Source organism: Giraffa tippelskirchi, chromosome 5 (assembly GCF_054371585.1).
Source record: "Giraffa tippelskirchi isolate mGirTip1 chromosome 5, T2T-mGirTip1v1.2.pri, whole genome shotgun sequence".
NCBI classification, from domain to species: domain Eukaryota; kingdom Metazoa; phylum Chordata; class Mammalia; order Artiodactyla; family Giraffidae; genus Giraffa; species Giraffa tippelskirchi.
Window position 1 is genome coordinate 168901920 of NC_137279.1, and position 23579 is coordinate 168925498.

General features: G+C 36.8%; 1 protein-coding gene across 18 annotated transcripts in view; it reads left to right on the top strand.

Annotated features, from left to right (window-relative positions):
- The window catches only part of NRDC (nardilysin convertase), a 100275-nt gene that overhangs the window by 3268 nt on the left and 73428 nt on the right, over positions 1 to 23579 (top strand). For 11 of the 18 annotated variants that reach the window (XR_014052234.1, XR_014052238.1, XR_014052237.1 and 8 more), the window contains exons 2-6: positions 18007 to 18328; positions 20909 to 21042; positions 21955 to 22024; positions 22181 to 22262; positions 23082 to 23235. Coding sequence is in view for 12 of the 18 variants with exons in the window: in XM_081485416.1 (XP_081341542.1) it covers positions 18007 to 18328; positions 20909 to 21042; positions 21955 to 22024; positions 22181 to 22262; positions 23082 to 23235 (762 nt within the window). In the remaining 6 variants the exon portion in view is untranslated. The remainder of the gene's footprint in view (positions 1 to 18006; positions 18329 to 20908; positions 21043 to 21954; positions 22025 to 22180; positions 22263 to 23081; positions 23236 to 23579) is intronic. The other 7 variants (XR_014052239.1, XM_081485426.1, XM_081485425.1 and 4 more) reach the window with 1 other exon arrangement.

The window sequence follows — 23579 nt, forward strand, 5'->3', positions numbered from 1 at the left end:
ATTTTTGTGGTCTTTTATTTTTTTATTACATTTTTGTGATCTTTTGCCAAATCATTGTCCTTCTTAGTGTCTCAGTTTTCTTATTTTAAAGTGAAGGGGGTTGATTAAGATTAGCAATTTTTTCTAATAACTTCCTCTTCTTTCAAAGGAGCAGGTCCACGTTTATCTGTTCTACATACTAAAGTTTTCAGTTAGACTTTTAAAGGAAAGATTTTGTTACTTTAAAATAAAGGTGGGAAACCTAGATACTAGATGGTTTTTAAAGATTTACCCACCCTAAAATTAAATTCTCTGAATTTTGTAACCAGAAGTAGACAGGAGGTATGTGCAGCCCCAAGAACTGAAGTATCCTTCCAGAACCTGCTCAAACGTTATCTCTGTGAAGCCTTTCCAGGCAGAACTAATCCTGCCTTTCACTGTATTTCACTGGGACTTTATACATGATCCATTACAGTTCACATCCATCGTATTATAATTTATTTATCTTTTGACTGTGTGATTAAGTACCAGAGGTGGACTTGATTAGAATATTTTGTTGAAAATAACACCTTGAAATAATCGTTTACCAATCTGCAATTATTAAGTAATAGCCTGTGGAATTGTACTTCTCTGTGTAATTTGTTTTAAGCTTTTTTGAAATGTTAATCATACCTGCAGGACATCTTTTCTGCTTTTTTTAAGTGATCTGTGTAAATGCTTGGTAAGTGTTGATTTCCTTCTTTTCTGGAAGGATTAGGGACTTTTGTTTTTCCTGTAAAGTAGGCACTGAGGTCTACCTAAGGGGTCCTCTAGGAAGTTGTAGGGGAAGTAGCGGGAAACATAAGGAAAGCCTTTAGTGGTAAAGGTTTGAAATAGTGTAGAGAATGAGTTAGGTATACTTGAGGAATACTAAAGAGAGAAGTTATGAGTTCTTGAGCATGAAAATTGTGTAAGTAAAGCAGCGTTTTAAGATTAAGCTGAAAGTATCAGTAGTAGCTAAGATCCACAGAATGAGACAAGACTGTTTTAAGAGGTAATTATTGTGTATTGACTGGTGTAGTCTTTCTCTAATTGATGTGTTCCCTGTTCACTCTTTTTTGCTTTCCTCTTATTAACCCAGTGTTTGCTAGGCTAAAAACTTAGAATCCAGAGTTCAAATCTATTTTGCTCACTTATAGCTTCTCAGATGGTATTTGTAGAATGTATAAATGCCCAGATGCCAGACATTTTCATGGAACTCCTGGGAATATTCTGCTAGAAACTTTTTAGATCAAATTTGTATCCTGGCCAATTAAAAAAAAAGAACTCGATTTTCAAAGGAAACAAGTATGAATAGGCAGGTTACAGAGAAAAAAATGTGCTATACAGATAATAATAATGTTAACTCATATAAAAGCTTGTGGCAGTTGGCATATAATAAGCATTCAGATGTTAGCCATTATTGTTTTAATATGTTCACAATTATTAAATGATATTTACAGCACTGTAATAGCAAAAAATTGGCAATAACTATTGTCCATTCTTTGGCTAAAAATTGTTATTATACCATTCTACAGTGAAAATAGTATATAGCTATAAGAATAGCTAGATGATTTTATATATCAATATGGAGAAATGTCCCATGGTTTACTATTGAATGAAAAAAACCAATTGCGAACCAAAATATATTGTACAATTCCATTTTTATAAAGAAAAATACTCCAGAAAACAACACTTCCCATTATATATTTACCTAAAATATAATTTTCTGTGTTTATATATGCACAGAAATGATTAGAAATGATATTAAGCAAGCTTATTTCTAGAGAAAAGTAGAGATTTGACTTGAGTTGTTTACTTTTTAGTAATTAAAAAAGATTGATCAATAGACAAAGTATTATTTGTTTCTTGAAGGAAATTTAGATAAGAAAAAATTTTAATTTCCTACAATTATTCCATCCAGCACTAACCACTGGCAATGTTTTTTATAACTGTATTTCTTTTTTGCTATGCAGTTGTAATTTATAGTTTTAAAATGGTATAATACCATATTTAACAGTTGTGTGAAGATTTTCTTGTGTTTTTCAATATATTTTGTCTAGTTAGAAGTCCAAGGTATAGCTATATCATAATTTAATCATTGGCATTTTATAGTCTGGATTGTCAGATTTTCTTTACGTTAGAAATCTGTTTATTCTCAACTGAATCCTTTGGGTGTAGAGTCAATCATAATGGATTTGGTAGATATGTAGGATAACTTTTGGTGATCTGACTTTTTTTCTAGGATATTCTTTAATCGGCAGACAAGAAGATGGTTTGTTCTGGGACTTCCACTCTGACATATGTCTCACATTCATACTGGTTCCTAGAATGAAGTCAGTCATTAAGCTTATCCAACTCAAAGGAAACTGAGTAGATTATAATCCCTTTCTAGTGTGTGTGTATTTTTCTCTCTCTTTTTTTTTTTTGTGGCAGGAATGATGGGCTTAGTTACATGGTTGGACCAGAATTAAACTTTGCAGAAAGATTGGAAGTTGATTGTAGTTTGGAAAGTTCACTTGGTATTCTAGAGGTGTGTTTCCAGAAGTTTGATATTTTTATTACCACCACCACCAATGATCTTTGTTCTCCTAATAATAACTGGTATTTGTTGGATTCTTACTAGGTACTAAAAAATTTATATAATATCTCATTTAATCTTTATAGTAACCCTATGCTAAATACTATTTTATGAAAATATACTACTGAGCAAGTACTGAGCACTAGACTATAAATGAATTGTGTTCTCTCATTTGGTTCCCTCTAAGCAAAATTCTTACCGTGGCAGATAAGGTCTAAGTACCTCCATTTTTTGGTTCTTAACTTTCCAGCTTTACCATCTGTTAATATGGTTTTGTACTACTTTTCTTGGCACATGCTATACTCTTTGGTCAAACATTACCTCCTCTGTGAACCTTTTAACTCTTCCTTCAGTCTTCCCCTCCTACATGTGAGTTATTTACACTCTTGTGTGCCCCTGTAGCAATTTTTTCAAGGTATTTCATACTTTTGTAAGTACTACTTTGTCCTTCCCCTCTATTATGCTGAAATTTTTGTAGGTAGGGACTTTATTTGAATCTTTGTATGCTTTCTCTTCTGTTATTAATAAATCAACTATCTATACACGTAAGATCCATTTCTCTGCTTGTGCACTAGATCCCATCCCCACTTTATTGATCCCAGCCACCAATTATTCTACCAGTTGTTCCCCTTTCACCCTGCATCATCAATTTCCCCCTTTTACTTCATCATTCCCATGAGCATACAAATATGCTGTAATTGTTCCTGTCTTTGGGAAGAAGTTTGCTTACTCAGATCCCCTTGGATCTGTGCCCTTCTAACTGCTCAAATTTCTCTATTTCCTAGATAGCAGAGCTTGTTAAGAGAGTTATCTGTATTCAAAATTTGCAGTTCATCTGCTCCCATTGTTTATTTCTTGAACTTAGACCGGGCTTTTGCCACCATTGTTTATTTCTTGAACTTAGACCGGGCTTTTGCCACTGCTATTGAAAATAGCTATTTTCAAGATCACCAGTAACTTTTACAATTGGTTAGTTATCAAGTTCTTATCTTATTTGACCTTTCAGTATCTTATGGCACAGTTGATCATTCTTTCCTTCTTGAGATGCTTTTTATTTCAGTTGGCTTCCAGGTCAACACTGTTCTCTTTCTGCCTCATTTGCAAGATTTCTCCTTATCTCCTTGGCCTCTAAATTTTGGAGTGCCTGAACTGTCAGTCTTTGCTCCCTCTCTTGTGGCTTTAAATAGCACCCTGTATTTAATAATTACTTAGGTTCCCCCCATGCTTTTTCTTACAGTTTTTTCTTCATAGCACTTATTTTTAGTGCCATTTGTTATACTATATATTTACTTGTTCATGAGAGCAAGGACTGTTTTGTTCATTACTGTCTCCAGTGCTTAGAATGGTACATTTCTCATAGCCTTGCTTCCATCTCTGACCCCTTCACCCTTTTCTTCTCTACCATGATTGTTATATAAGGATATGTTTTTCAGTCTTCCTTTTTTTTTTTAATGTATTTATTTTACTTAGGGGCTAATTACTTTACAGTATTGTAGTGGTTTTTGCCATACATTGACATGAATCAGCCATGGGTTTACATGTGTTCCCCATCCTGAACCCCCCTCCCACCTCCCTCCCCATCTCATCCCTCTGGGTCTTCCCATTGCCCCAGCCCTGAGCATTTGTCTCATGCATCGAACCTGGAATGGTGTTCTGTTTCACATATGTCTTCCTTTTTTTTTTTTTTTTATGTCTTCCTTTTTAAAAGTAATTTCGTTTCCTGTTTTCATTTCAGATCAAAAAATTCTTTGTTAAGGAATAAAACCGAATAGATACCCTTGAAGCACTTTGGATACTGTCCCCTCTTACTGCATTCCCTACCCTGTTTTTCTAGTGTTAACCATTATCTGAATTTGGTATATATACCATTCCTAAGTATATTTTTATACTTTTTATTAAATATACATTTATCAATAAGCAGTATATGGTATTGTTTTCACATGTTTTAAGATACATAACTAGAAATTATATCACATTGGGTGTCTCACCTTTTTTTTTTAACACTGCTTTTGAGATTTGTTCTTACTGATAAGTGTAATACTAGTTATTTGTGTTAAATTATGTTTACTATCTTGTGTGAATATTTTGTAATTTGTTTTCCTATCACTGATCATATAGATCATTCCCAATTTTCTGTTGTATTTTGTTTTCTGATTATGTCACAATTTTATCTTTTCTCTGATTGTTATACATTTATTTCCAGTGCTTCAGTGAACATTTTTATATGTAACTCCTTGTGTACACATTTGAGAGTTTATTTATATACCTATAAGTGAAATGACTAATTTTTAACGTTTGTATAGATACTGACAAAGTACTCTTCTTATTGGTTGTACTATTTTACATTTATTCCAGAGTTCCTTCTTCTATATATTATTATCAATTCCTGATACCATTAGAATTCTTTTTTACTTGAGTATAATGGCTTCTCAGGTGGTGAAGTGGTAAAGAATCCTCCTGCCTATGCTGGAGACTCAGGAGACATGTTTCTCCAGAAGATCTCCTGGAGTAGGAAATGACAACCCACTCCAGTATTCTTGCCTGGGGAGTCCCATAGAGAGTGGAGCCTGGTGGGCTTATAGTCCATGGGGTCACAAAGAGTTGGACACCACTGAGTGACAACACGCACACACAGTTGCTTTACAGTGTTGTGAATCATCTATACACATATTCCCTTTTTTTTGGATTTCCTTCCCGTTAGGTCACCATACAGCATTGAGTAGAGTTCCCTGTTCCATATGATCGGTTCTCCTTAGTTATCTATTTTATACATGGTGTATGTATGTCAATCCCAACCTCCCAATCCTTCCCACTCCACCCCCCTTCACACCTTGGTATCCATACATTTATATTCTGTGTCTGTGTCTCTATTTCTGCTTTGCAAATAAGCTTATCTATTCCCAGGTGGTGCTAGTGGTAAAAGACGCACCTGCCAGTGCAGGAGACACAAGAGATGCGGGTTGGATCCCTGGGTCAGGAAGATCCCCTGGAGTAGGAAATGGCAACCCACTCCTGTGTTTCTGCCTGGAAAATTCTGTGGACAGAGGAGCCTGGCAGACTACAGTCCATAGGGAGGTCACAAAGAGTCAGACACAGCTGAGCAACTAAGCACACATTCCATTTTTCTAGATTCCACATCTATGTGTTAATATACGATGTTTGTTTTTCTCTTTCTGACTTGCTCCACTCTGTATGGCAGTCTCTGGGTCCATCCATGTCTTTGCAAGTGGCACAGTTTTATTCTTTTTAATGGCCGAGTAATATTCCACTATATGTATGTATGTGTGTGTGTGTGTATATATATATATATATATATATATACATATTTTTTTTTTTTTTCCTTTATCCATTCCTCTGTTGGTGGACATTTTGGTTGCTTCCATGTCCTGGCTATTGTAAATAGTGCTGCAGTAAACATTGGGGTGCATGTATCTTTTTTAATTATGGTTTTCTCCAGGTATATACCCAGGAGTGGGATTGTTGGATCATACAACAATTGTTGGATCATAGAACAATCATGTGCTAGTTTTAGTTTTTTTAAGGAACCTCCATGCTGTTCTCCATAGTGGTTATATCAATTTACATTCCCACCAACAGTGTTAGAGGAGTCCCTTTTCTCCACACCCTCTTCAGCATTTATTGTTTGTAGATTTTTTGATGATGGCCATTCTGACCAGTTTGAGGTGATACCCCATTGTAGTTTTGATTTGCATTTCCCTAATAATTAGTTAGATTTAGCATCTTTTCATGTGTTTGTTTGCCACCTATATGTCTTTGGAAAAAAATCTATTAGGTCTTCTGCCTGTTTTTTGATTGTATTATTATTATTATCTTTTTTTGATATTGACTTGCATGAGCTGTTTGTATATTTTAGAGGTTAATCCTTTGTCAGTTGCTTCATTTGCAAATATTTTTTCCCATTCTGAGGATTGTCTTTTTGTCTTGTTTATCAAAAGCTTTTAAGCTTAATTAGGTCCCATTTGTTTATTTTTGTTTTTATTTTCATTACTCTAGGAGATGGATTGAAAAAATTCTGTTGTAGTTTGTGTCAAAGAGTGTTCTGCCAGTGCTTTCCTCCAAGAGTTCATAGTGTCTGGCCTTACATTTTGTTCTTTAATCCATTTTGAGGTTTTTGAGGTTTTTTTGTATGGTGTTAGGAAGTGTTCTGTTTTCCCAGCACCACTTGTTGAAGAGATTGTCTCTTCTCCATTGTATATTCTTGCCTCTTTTGTCATAGATTAGGCGGCCATAGGTGCATAGGTTTATCTCTGGGTTTTCTATCCTGTATTATTGGTTTATATTTTTGTTTTTGTGCAAGTACCATACTGTCTTGATTACTATAGCTTTGTAGTGTAGTTTGAAATCAGGACTTTCCTGGTGGCCCAGATGGTAAAGAATCTGCCTGCAATGCAGGAGACCTGGGTTCAGTCCCTGGATTGGAATGATCCTCTGGAGAAGGGAATGGCAACCCACTCCAGTATTCTTGACTGGAGAATCCCATGGACAGAGGAGCCTGGCAGGCTGTAGTTCATGGGGTCACAAAAAGTTAGACATGACCAAGTGACTTCTACTTTACTTTGAAATCAAGAAGATTGATTCCTCCAGCTCCATTTTTCTTTCTCAAGATTGCTTTGGCTACTTGGAGTCTTTTGGGTTTCCATACAAATTATAAAATTTTTTGTTCTAGCTCTGTGAAAAATGCCATTGGTAATTTATAGGGATTGCATTGAATCTGTAGATTTCTTTGAGTAGTATAGTCATTTTCACAACTTTTATTCTTCCAATCCAGGAACATGGTCTGTCTTTCCATCTGTTTGTGTTGTCTTTGATTTCTTTTTTTTTAGAGTGTGGACATTTTATTTCTGTATTTAATAGATTCTTTAAAGTAAAATCCATATTTGACAGATAAAGTGATTTTTCAAATTGATTTATTTTTATGCAGTTTTTAAGAATTTATTTATTTTTTAATTGAAGGATATTTGCTTTACAGAATTTTGTTGTTTTCTGTCAAACCTCAACATGAATCAACCATAGGTATACATATACCCCCTCCCTTTTGAACCTCCCTCCCGTCTCCCTCCCCATCCCACCCCTCTAGGTTGATACAGAGCCCCTGTTTGAGTTTACTGAGACATCCAGTAAATTCCTGTTGGCTGTCTACTTTACGTATGGTAATGTAAGTTTCCATATTACTCTCTCCGTACATCTCACCCTCTCCTCTCCTCTCCCCATATCCGTAAGTCTATTTTCTATGTCTATTTCTTCATTGCTGCCCTGCAAATGAAATCTGAAGTACCATTTTTCTAGATTCTGTATATATGCATTCAGTTCAGTTCAGTCGCTCAGTCGTGTCTGACTTTTTGCGACCCCATGAATTGCAGCACGCCAGGCCTCCCTGTCCCTCACCAACGCCTGGAGTCCACCCAAACCCATGTCCATCAAGTCAGTAATGCCATCCAACCATCTCATCCTCTGTCATCCTCTTCTCCTCCTGCCCCCAATCCTTCCCAGCATTAGGGTCTTTTCCAATGAGTCACCTCTTTGCATGAGGTGGCCAAAGTATTGGAGTTTCAGCTTCAACATCAGTCCTTCCAATGAACAGCCAGGACTGATCTCCTTTAGGATGGACTGGTTGGATCTCCTTGCAGTCCAAGGGACTCTCAAGAGTCTTCTCCAACACCACACTTCAAAAGCATCAATTCTTTGGCGCTCAGCTTTCTTCACCATCCAACTCTCACATCCATACATGACCACTGGAAAAACCATAGCCTTGACTAGACGGACCTTTGTTGGCAAAGTAATGTCTCTGCTTTTAAATATGCTATCTAGATTGGCCATAACCTTCCTTCCAAGGAGTAAGCGTCTTTTAAATTCATGGCTGCAATCACCATCTACAGTGATTTTGGAGCCCCCAAAAATCAAGTCTGACACTGCTTCCACTGTTTCCCCATCTATTTCCCATTAAGTGATGGGACCAGATGCCATGATCTTAGTTTTCTGAACGTTGAGCTTTAAGCCAGCTTTTTCATTCTCCTCTTTCACTTTCATCATGAGGCTCTTTAGTTCTTCTTCACTTTCTGCCATAAGGGTGGTGTCATCTGCATATCTGAGGTTATTAATAATTTCTCCCGGCAATCTTGATTCCAGCTTGTGCTTCTTCCAGCCCAGCATTTCTCATGATGTACTCTGCATAGAAGTTAAATAAGCAGGGTGACAATATACAGCCTTGATGTACTCCTTTTCTTATTTGGAACCAGTCTGTTGTTCCATGTCCAGTTCTAACTGTTGCTTCCTGACCTGCATACAGGTTTCTCAAGAGACAGGTCAGATGGTCTGGTATTCCCATCTCTTTCAGAATTGTCCACAGTTTATTGTGATCCACACAGTCAAAGGCTTTGGCATAGTCAATAAAGCAGAAATAGATGTTTTTATGGAGCTCTCTTGCTTTTTAAATGATCCAGCGGATATTGGCAATTTGATCTCTGGTTCCTCTGCCTTTTCTAAAACCAGCTTGAACATCTGGAAGTTCACGGTTCACGTATTGCTGAAGCCTGGCTTGGAGAATTTTGAGCATTACTTTACTAGCATGTGAGATGAGTGCAATTGTGCAATAGTTTGAGCATTCTTTGGCATTGCCTTTCTTTGGGATTGGAACGAAGACTGACCTCTTCCAGTCCTGTGGCCACTGCTGAGTTTTCCATATTTGCTGGCATATCGAGTGCTGGGTTTGATCTATGGGTCAGGAAGATACTCTGAAGGAGGAAATGGTAATCTACTCTAGTAGTCTTGCCTGGAAAATCCCATGGACAAAGGAGCCTGGTGGGCTACAGTCCATAGGGTTGTAGAGTCAGATATGACTGAGCAAGCAAGCAAGCAAGCAAGCAAGCATATTAGCATTGCCTTGTAATCACCTCAAAATCTAAGTGGCTAACAGCAACAATGATTTATTATGTTCTTGTGGTTCTCTTGGATGGCTGGGCAATTTTTTTGTTCCTGATATCTGGACTCACCTGTGTGGCTGTATTCATTTTGTAGGTTGATTGGAGCTAGAGGATCTAAAATGGCTTTAATCACATGTCTAGGGCCTTGGTGGGGACAGCTAGAAGGTGGGCCTTCTCTCTGCACTTAATCTATCCTCATGCATAGTCTAGTTTAAACTTGTTGACATGGCAGTTAAGTCCCAAAAGAGTGAAGGCAGAAGCTGTGGGACATCTTGAGGCCTAGACTCGAGGACTTCACCACAAATTAAAGGCAAAGTTTACGGAGTTAGCCCAGATTCAAGGAGTGGGGAGAAATAGACTCCAGCTCTTGTTGGGAATATTGACCAGGTCACTATGGGACCATTATTAAAATGATTAGTTACACCTAATAACCTAACAGCTGATCCATAGATGAGGAAACTTGAGAAACAGGGATGGACTGCCGTTGGGGAACAAAGAGGCCTCTGGTAGGTCCTAAATGGGTTGGCTTGCTATTATGTTTTAACAAGTAGAGAACCATGTGGATTTTTTTGAGCTTGGTTGTTTGTAAGAACTATATTGTACCATGCAGTAAGTTTTTGTTTCTTTTTCCTTTTTTTTTTAAAACAGTTACATGATTAGCTTTAAACTAATTCAGCTTGGGTAAGAAGGCTTTAGCTAACTCAGACAGGCTATATCAACTTTAGAGTTGCAACTGCCCTGGACTTACAGGCAAAGCTACACAGATTTAATTTTTAATGGTTTGGGTGGGCATAACAATGAATACCTTTATGGACTTCTTAAACCAAATCTGCAGCTTTAAACTGCAAAGATGTATAAAGTTTCAAATATAGAGTAATTAATGACTAAGACTCTAGCCTTCAATTGTTAATTCCAGGTCTAGACAGATAGTACCCTTCCCTGACTTTGTGGTATCAAGTATTTCTTATGTGTTTTTGGATTTAAATAAATGAGCTCTTAACTGTGGTAATTTTAGTGAAAGTAGCTTCACAAAAGTTTGGTTCATTTTATTAAGGAACAAATAAAAATGAATGAGTGGATACTTTATTATAATGAAAATAATACCACCTTCTTGATTCTTGGGCTTGGTTTGAAGAAACCTACTTCCGTCGGTATGCAGGTCAGGAAGCAACAGTTAGAACTGGACATGGAACAACAGACTGGTTCCAAATAGGAAAAGGAGTACATCAAGGCTGTATATTGTCACCTGCTTATTTAACTTATATGCAGAGTACATCATGAGAAACACTGGACTGGAAGAAACAAAAGCTGGAATCAAGATTGCCGGGAGAAATATCAACAACCTCAGATATGCAGATGACCCCACCCTTATGGCAGAAAGAGAAGAACTAAAGAGCCTCTTGATGAAAGTGAAAGAGGAGAGTGAAAAAGTCGGCTTAAAGCTCAACGTTCAGAAAACTAAGATCATGGCATCTGGTCCCATCACTTCATGAGAAATAGATGGGGAAACAGTGGAAACAGTGTCAGACTTTTTTTGGGGGGCTCCAAAATCACTGCTGATGGTGACTGCAGCCATGAAATTAAAAGACGCTTACTCCTTGGAAGGAAGGTTATGACCAACCTAGATAGCATATTAAAAAGCAGAGACATCACTTTGCCAACAAAGGTCCGTCTAGTCAAGGCTATGGTTTTTCCAGTGGTCATGTATGGATGTGAAAGTTGGACAGTGAAGAAAGCTGAGTGCCAAAGAATTGATGCTTTTGAAGTGTGGTGTTGGAGAAGACTCTTGAGAGTCCCTTGGAATGCCAGGAGATCCAACCAGTCCATCCTAAAGGAGATCAGTCCTGGCTGTTCATTGGAAGGACTGATGTTGAAGCTGAAACTCCAATACTTTGGCCACCTCATACGAAGAGTTGACTCACTGGAAAAGACCCTGATGCTGGGAAGGATTAGGGGCAGGAGGAGAAGGGGACGACAGAAGATGAGATGGTTGGATGGCATCACCAACTCGATGGACATGAGTTTGGGTAAACTCCAGGAGTTGGTGATGGACAGGGAGGCCTGGCATGCTGCGATTCTTGGGGTCGCAAAGAGTCGGACACGACTGAGCGACTGAACTGAACTGAACTTCAGTCTTTTAATTTCTTTTTCTTTTTTTGGTCTTACCGTACGATTTGGGGGGATCTTAGTTCCCCAACCAGAAATCTAACCTGAGCCTGACAGTGAAAGCACCAGGTGTTAACCACTGAACTGCTAGGGAAGTCCCTACTTCAGTGTTCATAGTCAGTACAGGAACCATGAGAGGGTGAAACCAAATTGAGGTAGATAGGTTGAATAAGCTAAAGGGAGAGAGGTCTTCTTAAACATCTTAGAAGAGCCTTACCCCTCCAAAAATTTATACACAGTCACACACACACATAAATAGAGACTACATGGTTTAGTTGTGAGGTAATGACAAGTTACATAATTACATGGTTATCTTCCCAAGTACCTTTTTTTGACCTGTAATGATTTAGCACTATGTAGGTCTAGAAATAGCAATTTAAGACTAGAACCTGACAGGCTAATTATTTTATCTCTATATATGAAAATGAGGTCTTGAACGTTACATAGTATACTATGGTATGGCCAGGAGATAATTTATTTGCATGTTTTTCTCTGTGTGGAAATTTGGATGATTTCCAACTTTTCTCTATCACAAATGTTGCTGCAGTGAACATTGTTGCATATCTTTCTGCATGTGTATGAATATTTCTATGAGACATCTAGAAATGTAATCACTGGGGTAAAAGATATGCACAGTTCACATTGTTAAGAAAATAGGTTTGCCATATACTACAAAAATACTATACCCACTGAGATTCATAAGCAAGTGTGTAAGAATACCCTGTTTGTGTATATTTTTAAACTTATTTTTATTTGTTTTTGTTTTATGCTTTTATTGATTTGAAGGAACTCTTGTATCTTGTTACAGGCTTCCCTAGTGGCTCAGATGGTAAAGAATCTGCCTGCAATGCAGGAGATGTGGGTTCAATCCCTGGGTTAGAAAGATCCCCTGGAGAAGGGAGTGGCAACTCACTCCAGTATTCTTTCCTGGGAAATCCCATGGACATAGGAGCCTGGCGGGCTACAGTGCATGGGGTTGCAAAGGGTGTCTGACACGACTGAGGGACTGACACTTCTTTTGTATATTGTTATTCTCTTCTCTCAGTATACAGTTTTCTGTTGGGTTTAGTTTATGATGTTTTGTTTTACGGAGAAGGCAATGGCATCCCACTCCAGTACTCTTGCCTGGAAAATACCGTGGATGGAGGAGCCTGGTGTAGGCTACAGTCCATGGGGTCGCTACGAGTCAGACACGACTGAGCGACTTCACTTTTACTTTTCCCTTTCATGCACTGGAGAAGGAAATGGCAACCCACTCCAGTATTCTTGCCTGGAGAATCCTAGGGACGGCAGAGCCTGGTGGGCTGCCGTCTGTAGGGTCGCAAAGAGTCGGACACGACTGAAGCGACTTAGCAGCAGCAGTTTTGTTTTAGAAGAATTTTAAGTTAGAATATAGTGAAATCTCCCCTAATACAATAATTTTGTATCTTATTTAGCATAAATTTTCTTCATCCCAATATTATAACAATATTTTCTCATAATTACTTTTAAGACTTTTTTTCTTTTAGCTCTGTAAGCTATTGAATTTATATGTGTTAGGTGTAAGGTAGAAATGGCTATTTTATCTCCCTAAAGAATTATCTGTTGTTTCAGAATCATTTACTGAATCATAATAAACAGTGTTACAATGATATTATAAACAATGCTCTGTTTGTAGAACCTGTTTTCTTAAATTGATCTGTCGGTATTCTTGTTCTAGTATACTCTTTAATTTTAATTGCTTTAAAAGATTATATTTTATAATTAGTAAGGCAGTTCCCCATCATGTTTTCCCTTTTGGAAAAGTTCTTGACGTATTTTTTTTGGTCCATATGAATTTTAGAATCAGTATGCCAAGTTACCCAGGTAGTGCAGTGGTAAGAATCCGTATGCAATGCAGGAGGTACAAGAGATGCGGGTTCAATCCCTGGGTTGGGGAGATGCCCTGGAGTAGGAAGTGGCAACCTGTTTCTGTATTCTTGTCTAGAAAATTCCATGGACAGAAGAGCCTGTGGGGAGCTACAGCCCATGGGGCTGCAAAGAGTCAGACACGACAGAGCATAGCACAGTCTTGACAGCTAGTTACACACACACACACACACACACACACACACACACACACACACACAGTTACTGGGATTTTAAAATTGGAATTGCCTTGAATTTATAGATTAATTTGGTGGAAGAATTTATATCTTTGTAATACGGGGTGTTCCCATTCCAGCTGCATGGTAAGACTAGTCAAGTCTGTTATCTTCTCATGTGAAGTTTTCTAGTTTTACTGTTGTTGGATGAGGAACAGATTGGCTTCTGGTGCCATGCTACTTGGGCTCAGTCCCTGCTAAACTTAGGCAAATAAAAATCCTGTTTTTGTGTGCTTTAGTTTCCTCATCCGTAATTTGGGAATAACTCATTAGGGTTATTATGAAGATTAAATGGCTTAAGACATATAAGTTAATACATAAAATGTGAGTGGTTATTAGATATATATTTATAGTTTCTTTTGCTTTTGTGAATAGAATATTTTACTTAAATCTCATTTTAATTGGTTAGCTTTGGTCTATAGGCAATTTGTGATTTTTTTTTTTATGGTTCTTGATTTTGGATGCTTTGCTGAACACTTTAGTACTATACTCATTTTTAAAAAATTCTGTTGCATTCTGTAGCTAATCATATACTTTTTCAGTGAATTGTTCTAGCTTTCAATATTTTGGCCTTATAGTTCTTTCTTGTTTATTGTGGATTTGTTTTCATTTGCTAGGGCTTCTAATACAGTGTTGAATAGAAGTGATGATGAAGAGCATTTTGTCCATGACTGTCCTTAAATGGATTTGATGTTCGATTTATAGAAGTTAATTCTCTCTTGAGTTTAACCCTTTGAAGTTAATCCAAGCTAAGGGTTGTATGTGTTTGTGTGTGTACTTTGTTAAGGAGTGGGTTTTGGATTTTCCTTAAATTATTTTTTGTTATACAAACAATAAGTATTATTATTACAAAAGATTGAAAAATATGTAGAAATTATAGTGTAAAGCATGAAAGTTCTTGTATCTTGTTCTAATTTTATTCTCTCTCCATATATATATATAGCACATTAAATACCTATTATGTATCAGGCCCCCTTTAGGCATTGGCATTCTTCTGCTCATTCAGCAAATGTTTCTTAAATGTTTCCTAAGTGCCAGGCAATGTCTTAGGTGCTGGAAATATAGCTGTGAAGAAAAAGAAAAGCCTATCCTCGGAGCTAACTTTCTAAAGGTGCAGGCAGAAAATAAAAAACAAAAACAAAACCAGAAAAAAGGGATGATAAATGGTATGAAAAAAAATTAAAACAGAATAAAAGAGAATAGGGATTGTTGTTCAGTCGCTAAGTCCTATCCGACTCTTTTCGACCCCATGAACTGCAGCATGCCAGGCTTCCCTGTCCTTCACTATCTCCCTGAGTTTGCTCCAATTCATGTCCATTGTGTTGATGACGCCATCTAACCATCTCATTCACTGTTGCCCCCTTCTCTTACCCTGGATCTTTTCCAGCATTAGGATCTTTTCCAGTGAGTCAGCTGTTTGCATCAGGTGGCGAAAGTATTGAGCTTCAACTTCAGCATCAGTCCTTCCAATGAATATGCAGGGTTGATTGCCTTTAGGATGGACTGATTTGATCTTGCAGTCCAAGGGACTCTTAAGAGTCTTCTCTAGCACCACAATTTGAAAGCATCAATTTTTTGGCACTCAGCCTTCTTTGAGGTCCACCTCTTGTATCCATATATGGCTACTGGAAAAATTGTTTTGACTATGCGGACCTTTTTCAGCGAAGTGATGTCTCTCCTTTTTAATACGCTAAGTTTGTCATTGCTTTTCTTCCAAGGAGCAAGTGTCCTTTAATTCCATAGTTGCAGTCACCATCCACAGTGATTTTGGAGTCCAAGAAAATAAAATCTGTCACTGTTTCCACTTTTCCCACATCTATTCGCTGTGAAGTGATGGGACCAGATGCCATGACCTTCGTTTTTTGAATGTTAAGCTTTAAGCCAGCTTTTTCACTCTTCTCTTTCACCCTCGTCAAGAGGCTCTGTAGTTCCTCTTGGCTTTCTGCTGTAAGAGTGGTGTCATCTGCATATCTGAGGTTGTTGATATTTCTCCCAGCATTTGCGTGGTATACTCTGCATATAAGTTAAGTAAACAAAGTGATAATATACAGCCTTGTTGTATTCATTTCCCAGTTTTGAACTAGTCTGTTGTTCCCATGTAAGGTTCTAACTATTGTTTTTGTCCTGCATCCAGATTTCTCAAGTGACAGGTAAATTGGTCTGGTATTCCCATCTGTTGAAGAATTTTCCAGTTTGTTGTGATCCACACAGTCAAAGGCTTTAGTGTAGACAGTGAAGCAGATGTTTTCCTGGAATTCCCTTGCTTTTTCTATGATCCAGAAGATGTTGGCAGTTTGATCTCTGGTTCCTCTGCCCTTTCTAAATCCAGCTTGTACATCTGGAAGTTCTTGGTTCACGTACTGTTGCAACCTAGCTTGAAGGATTTTGAGCATTACCTTGCTAGCATGTGAAATGCGTGCAATTGTGTGGTAGTTTGAGCATTCTTTGGCATTGCCTTTCTTTGGGATTGGAATGAAAACTGACCCTTTTCAGTCCTGTGGCCACTGCTGAGTTTTCCAAATTTGCTGGCATATTGAATTCAGCTCTTTAACAGCATCATCTTTTAGGATTTGAAATAGCTCAACTGGATTTCTATCACCTCCACTAGCTTTGTAGTGATACTTCTTAAGTCCCACTTGACTTTGCCCTCCAGGCTGTCTGGCTCTAGGTGAGTGATCACACCCATTGTGGTTATCTGGGTTGTGAAGATCTTTTTTGTATAGTTCTTCTGTGTGTTCTTGCCACCTCCTCTTAACCTCTTCTGCTTCTGTTAGGTCCATACCATTTCTGTTCTTTATTGTGCCCATCTTTGCACAAAATACTCCCTTGGTACCTCCCTGGGAACCAGAGATTCTTGAAGAGATCTCTAATCTTTCCCATCCTATTGTTTTCCTCCTTTTTTTTGCATTTATCACTGAGGAAGACTTTCTTATCTCTTCTTGCTATTCTTTGGAACTCTGCATTCAGATGGGTATTTTTTTTTCCTCCTGTGTCTTTAGCCTCTCTTCTTTTCTCAGCTATTTGTAAGGGCTCCTCAGACAACCATTTTGCCTTTTTGCATTTCTGTTACTTGGGGATGGTCTTGATCACTGCCTCCTGTACAATATCATGAACCTCCATTAATAGTTCTTCAGGCACTCTATCAGATCTAATCCCTTGAATCTGTTTGTCACTCCCACTGTATAATCATAAGGGATTTGATTTAGGTCATACCTGAATGGTCTAGTGGTTTTCCCTACTTTCTTCAATTTAAGTCTGAATTTGGCAATAAAGAGTTCTTGATCTGAGCTGCAGTCAGCTCCCGGTCTTGCTTTTGCTGACTGTATAGAGCTTCTCCATCTTTAGCTGCAAAGAATATAATCAATCTGATTTCAGTATTGACCATCTGGTGATGTCCATGTGTAGAGTCTTCTCTTGTGTTGTTGGAAGAGGGTGTTTGCCATGACCAGTGCGTTCTCTTGGCAAAACTGTTAGCCTTTGCCCTGCCTCATTTTGTGCTCAGAGGTCAAATTTGCCTGTTACTCCAGGTATCTCTTGACTTCCTGCTTTTGCATTCCAGTCCCCTGTGGTGAAAAGGACATTGTTTTGGGTGTTGGTTCTGGAAGATCTTGTAGGTCTTCATAGAACCGTTCAACTTCAGCTTCTTCAGCATTATTGATCGGGGCATAGATTTGGATTACTGTGATATTGAATGGTTTGCCTTAGAAATGAACAGAGATCATTCTGTCATTTTTGAGATTGCACTCAAATACTGCATTTTGGACTCTGTTGACTATGAGGGCTACTCCATTTCTTCTAAGAGATTCTTGCCCACAGTAGTAGATATAATGGTCAGCTGAATTAAATTCACACGTTCCAGTCCATTTTAGTTCACTGATTCCTAAAATGTTGATGTTCACTCTTGCTATCTCCTATTTGACCACTTCCAATTTACCTTGATTCACAGACCTAACATTCCAGGTTCCTATGCAATATTGCTCTTTACGGCATCGAACTTGACTTCCATCACCAGTCACATCCACAGCTGGGCATTGTTTTCACTTTGCCTCCGTCTCGTCTTTCTGGAGTTATTTCTCCGGTGTTCTCCAGTAGCATATTGGGCACCTACCGACCTGGGGAGTTCATCTTTCAGTGTCATAGTATAATGAATAGCTGACTTGAATGTTTTGTGATTTTTTTTTCATTTTTTATTTTTTAGGTACATCAAATTACGAAATGGCTTGCAGGCACTTTTGATTTCAGACCTAAGTAATATGGAAGGTAAAATGGGTGATGCAACAGATGATGAAGAGGAAGAAGAGGAGGAAGAAGAAGATGATGATGATGATGATGATGATGACGATGATGAAGATTCTGGAGCGGAAATAGAGGATGATGATGAAGAAGGTTTTGATGATGAAGATGAATTTGATGATGATGATGATGATGATGAACATGATGATGATCTTGACGCTGAGGATAATGAATTGGAAGAATTAGAAGAGAGGGCAGAAGCTAGAAAGAAAACCACTGAAAAACAGGTGTGAGTCATGTCTGTTATATCTTTTTCTAATTTGGGAATTCTTTGTGATAAGTTCCAAACTTGTTTTGTCTCTTACTGGCAAATAGGAAGTATATATCTGTTGATCTTCAGCAAAGGAATATTTATTCTATGTAAAGATTACATTTAAAAAAATATTTTCCTCTAGGGACTTCCTTGGTGGTCCAGTTGTTAGCAGTGGTTAAGACTCTTCGTTTCAAATGCTGGGAGCATGGGTTTGATCCCCAGTCGGGGAACTAAGATCCCTCATGCCAGATGGTGTGGCCAAAAAATTTAACGAAAAAAAAGCTTCTTTTTGCTCTATTATAAAAGTGACAAATGCTCATTGTAGAAGCTAATGGAAAATAAAAACAAAAATATAAAAGTTGCCCATAACCATAACTCTTAGAGATAATCACTGGGAGTGTTTGACTGCATGTTTTAAAAATAAACGCCTGGAGCTGTGAATCTGCAAAGTTCTTAGCCTGAGATAGAGGAATAAGAGAATGTACTATCCTTGGAGAGACTGGAAAAAGCGTAAGAGAAGAACAAGTGTAGTGTAGAATTCTCACATGGGCCTGTGTTTCTGAGAATCCTCATATGGGTAATTTCTATGTAAGTAACTGAATGTGATTTGTATTTTCATGGGGAAGCACCAGAGGTCCAAATAATTAATAAGTAAATTGGAAGAATTGAAATAGAAATGGGGAGTTGAGCTTAGTTAGTGAAACATATTAATAACTGTAGGTGAATAGATAAGTACTGGTTGATAGAAATAATGTTCCTCTGGATATTTTTTGAAGAATGCTTCCATTTTGAAGTAGGAAATACCTATATTGGAGTATAATATTCTGGAGCCATTATAGTGGAATTGACCAGCAAATGTTTGTTAAAGCTAGTATCTTAAATATTGGTAATATAGTCAACATGGTACCATTCTCAAAAAAAATGAATTAAAGTTCAGATTATTAACACTAAAATCTAAAAGATCACATGTATAACACTACTATAAAATCAGCCCTCAAAATGTGACAGTTTGAAATGTAAGTAGTAGGTATGTCTTAGATAAATTGATAGGTAATCTTCCTGGAAAAAAATTTTTTTTAAAGAAGATTGTGCCAGTTGTTTCACTTTGGTGTTGGAAGGATTGAGTCATGTTTAAAGAAGCTATTCCCTCTTGCTGTTCAGATTATAATTGATGCCTGTTTTGGCAGAGCAAGATAGGCCAAGTGATTTTAGCTTGTAAAGCTTTAGGGATAAAAATCAAAACACCAGGGAAAAAAGTATGTATATGTAGATAATCTGTTGTCTTTATAGTCTATACTAAAGTCTTTATAGATAAATCAGGAGTTAATCAACTTACTTTTCATTTAAAATAGATCTTATAATTCCAAATAGAGAAATAATAGAAGGGAAGAAATAAGTCAAGTGGGAAGAACAGTGATAGGAAACCTGAATTCTAATTCTGAGACTGTCATTATCTTTACGAATGATCTTAGACCTTTTCATTTTCTCATTTTTTCCCCTCATTTATAAAACAAGAGAATTAGGTTACATAAATTTTGAAGTCCATTTTAGCTCCAGACTTACTGTGTTATAACTTCATTACTGAATATTCTTGGTTTATAAACTTCTTCCTGTATCTCTATTAACAGCTTTTCCTGTATTTTGGACTTCTTCATACCTTCTATCAACTGATAGGCAAAACTCTAGGATTAAGTTAAAAGATTTTTTGACAGCCAATTTTATTGTCAAGACGTAATAACATATTTTAGATTTATATAGCAATTATGAACCTGTTTGACAAAAGAAGATGTGCATCCAGTATTTTGGGTACCCCTTTTTCTTTTGCTTATTACGTACATCAAACTCTAAATGTTACCTTGTCTAGAAGCAGCAGGGTCAGATTCTAGTGATCATTTAAAAAATGGCTTACATGCTGCCTGTCTTTTCTGAGAACTTGGTATGGTATATTCCCTCATAAGATACTGATAGGTGATTTTCTGGATTTTAGAAAGGAATGGAGGAGGTTAGTGCAGTTTGAAGACAAGATCAAATTGTTTTCTGCTGTGGGTACACTAGTGAAAGGAAAGATCCCATGATTGTAGTCATGGAAAATTATTTATATTAACTGAATGAATAAATGCCTACAAAAGGTAAATAAAGTAGATAGTCTAGATAAGAGGTGACATAAGAGTAGTACAGGATTTTGCAGTGGTTTTATGATTTTTTATTTGAAAAATGTGAACTGTGTTTAAGATGAATATGTGAATTTGTACGGATAGTAGGAAGAAAGTTTTTTGAGGTTTTTGGAGAACACTTACCTAATTAGGAAGTTGGCTACTTGTTTGAATCATCATTTTTACCCCCCCCTCCACTTTCTTCCTCCCAGAGGGAAGTTGTTCTTGATCTTAAAGTTTTGATAAATTAACAAGATTGGGATTTAAGTATGATATATGCTGAATTATGATTTGTTCAAGGCTTTCTAAAATCAAGTCTCAAGTATGAATTTCTCAAGTATGAATTTCTCAAGTATGAATTTTTTGGATAGATAATTCTCAAGTATGAATTTCTTTTCTAGCAATTGCAGAGCCTGTTTTTGCTGTGGTCAAAGCTGACTGATAAACTGTGGTTTAAGTCAACTTATACAAAAATGTCTTCAACCCTGATGTTCAAGACAAGAAATCTTAATGGGGTAGTTGGAGCTGAAAGCAGGTTAGGCATCTATTAAACACATCACAGAACCCGTTAGACTGTGCTTTGAAGAAGTGGATATTCCCTCATGTTTTAACTGAGTTTATGTGTCTACATCTTAAATAAGGGATTTATGAGTATCAAGTGAGGCTGTTTGGTTCTTCCAAAAATGTACACCCCCGCCCCCCTGCCAACATATGGTTAGACTTTATACCAGGTGTACACTATTTTTTTTAAAAGCCTTCTAAGAGGATAACCATTTATCAAAATAGTCTGTGTCATCAAATGTGTTAGCCCTTTAAAATTGACATTTGTAAAATTTGAGAAAGTTAATAATTCAGCTTTCTATCCTTAAGGATTCAAATTGACTATTTTTCTCTCCTTTTTTGTGTCTTTTAACTTACTTTGATATAATGGTTACCCTGCTCATTTTAAATGCAGAATTTGGTATACCTCCTGACCGTCTATTTTGTTGCAAATTCATTTCCCAAAGTACTGAGAAAATGTCAACCAATAAGTAATGTATTTTTTATACCTTAAATAAGAAGTGAAGAACTAAAAAGCCTCTTTAAAGTTTAGTTCTGTAGTTCTTTAATAGCTAAAGATTTTTTAATAACCATTAATTTACTGTCTTTGTTAGGTGTTTTCCTGACTTGTTATCTTACGCCCTGTTTTAATAAAAACAATATTTTCTGAGTGACATTGAGAAGTTTCCATCTAGTAACTTGGAATTAATGACCACAGAGCCTTTAATTGTTTAGAGATCTTTAGAGAAAATCTCCTCAGATATGTTACTTCTACAGATTTCTGAATCTAGTTAATCAGGAAACAAACTTGGTTCAGAACTTTGAAATGCTGACACAAAATGATACTTGGGTGGGCTGGCCAGTCTCCGTTGGCTTTTTTTCTGTCTGTTTCTGCTTTTTCCCTTAGGTCTGCACCTGTTCAGCATTTTGCAGGATGGCAAGAGGAGGAGCAGCAGGGTGAAACTGACACAGTTCTGGTGAGTTTCACTTTGCTGCTCCTCCTGATTCTTAGGGAAGGAATTCTGTTACTTTCCTTTGGATAAGGTCCATCTCCAAGTGAATCCTTAACATGAGATGACATTGTTATTCCTGTAGGATTGACTCACTCTTTGTATGTGTTCTACTTACTCCAGTCTGCAGCGGCTCTTTGTGTTGGAGTTGGGAGTTTTGCTGATCCAGATGACCTGCCCGGGCTGGCACACTTTTTGGAGCACAGTAAGATCTTTGTAAAATATCATTCCCGGGTGTGTTTTTTCCTCCAAATTTGTAAGAATTGATTTCAAAGATAAGTAACTGGTTTGATGGGATTGTGATAATGTTTAATAAGAGAAAAACTAAGGAAAAAAATCTTAGTGAATATCATGGGGGACAGACTTAATTTTAATCTTAATGTACTTGTTTTAAGGATTAGACTGAAACTGCTTAGAAAACTATTTTAAAATGTAAGTCTTATTATTCAGGTACAGTAAGGCCAACCAATCAGGAGAAAATTGCTAATCTTCAGGAGTTTAGATTGTCACCTTGGGGAGGGGCAGTTCCTTCCAGGGTTGGCAAGGCCTCAAGATGTCAAAGCATTAGAAATACAAAAAATAAAAAGGCACAATTAGAATCAAAGCAAAATAGTAAATCTTCAGTGTTATTATTAATGTACCCAAGTAAAACCTTTATGAATGCTATCCAGTGATGAACTCTTGAATTACTTCTTTGTATTGTAGTTTTCTAAGCTACTCAAGGGTGAATTTCTTAACTTATGAGTTTTTATAGTATAAATTAATTTGCATATATGTCAGTTTACATTTTAACCTTTTGCAAATAAATTACATATTTCATTAAAAATGTTTAGTTTTTGAATTTAAAAGTAATATATGAGCATTATAGAAAATTACAAAAACAGAAGTGCTATGAAGAAAATAAATATTATCCAGATGTAACAAGTGTTGGCATATTTTCTACCAGTTTTTTTTTGAAATTTTATCCTTGTTAATAAAAACATTGTATCTTTGTGTTCTGTGACTTTATATTCTTTTCACTTAGTGGTATTCATGGGTAGCTTAAAATACCCAGATGAGAATGGATTTGATGCCTTCCTGAAGAAACATGGGGGCAGTGATAATGCTTCAACTGATTGTGAACGTACAGTCTTTCAGTTTGATGTTCAGAGGAAGTACTTCAAAGAAGCCCTGGATAGGTAACTAACTCAAAATATATTTTTATTTTGATTATCTGTTGCCATCTTACAACTGGCAGTGTTGGGCATTGTTCTGTGGTATTTCTTTTCCAGCAGTACTCTAATTCTGTAGGATTATCAACAATACTTTATTTGGAGAAAAGAGCAAATTGTAAATATACCTTGGTTCTTGTTCTGTAATACTTAGTCTTTGTATTAAAGATTAAACTGAAACTGTTTAAACATCTTTTGAATTTTGTAAATAATGTAGTCTCTATTGACTCGTTATTGCAATTATTATTTTCTAATTTAGTAGAAAATATGGAAAACAGAGAAGGGAAAAAGAAGTAAGATTGCTCTCAATT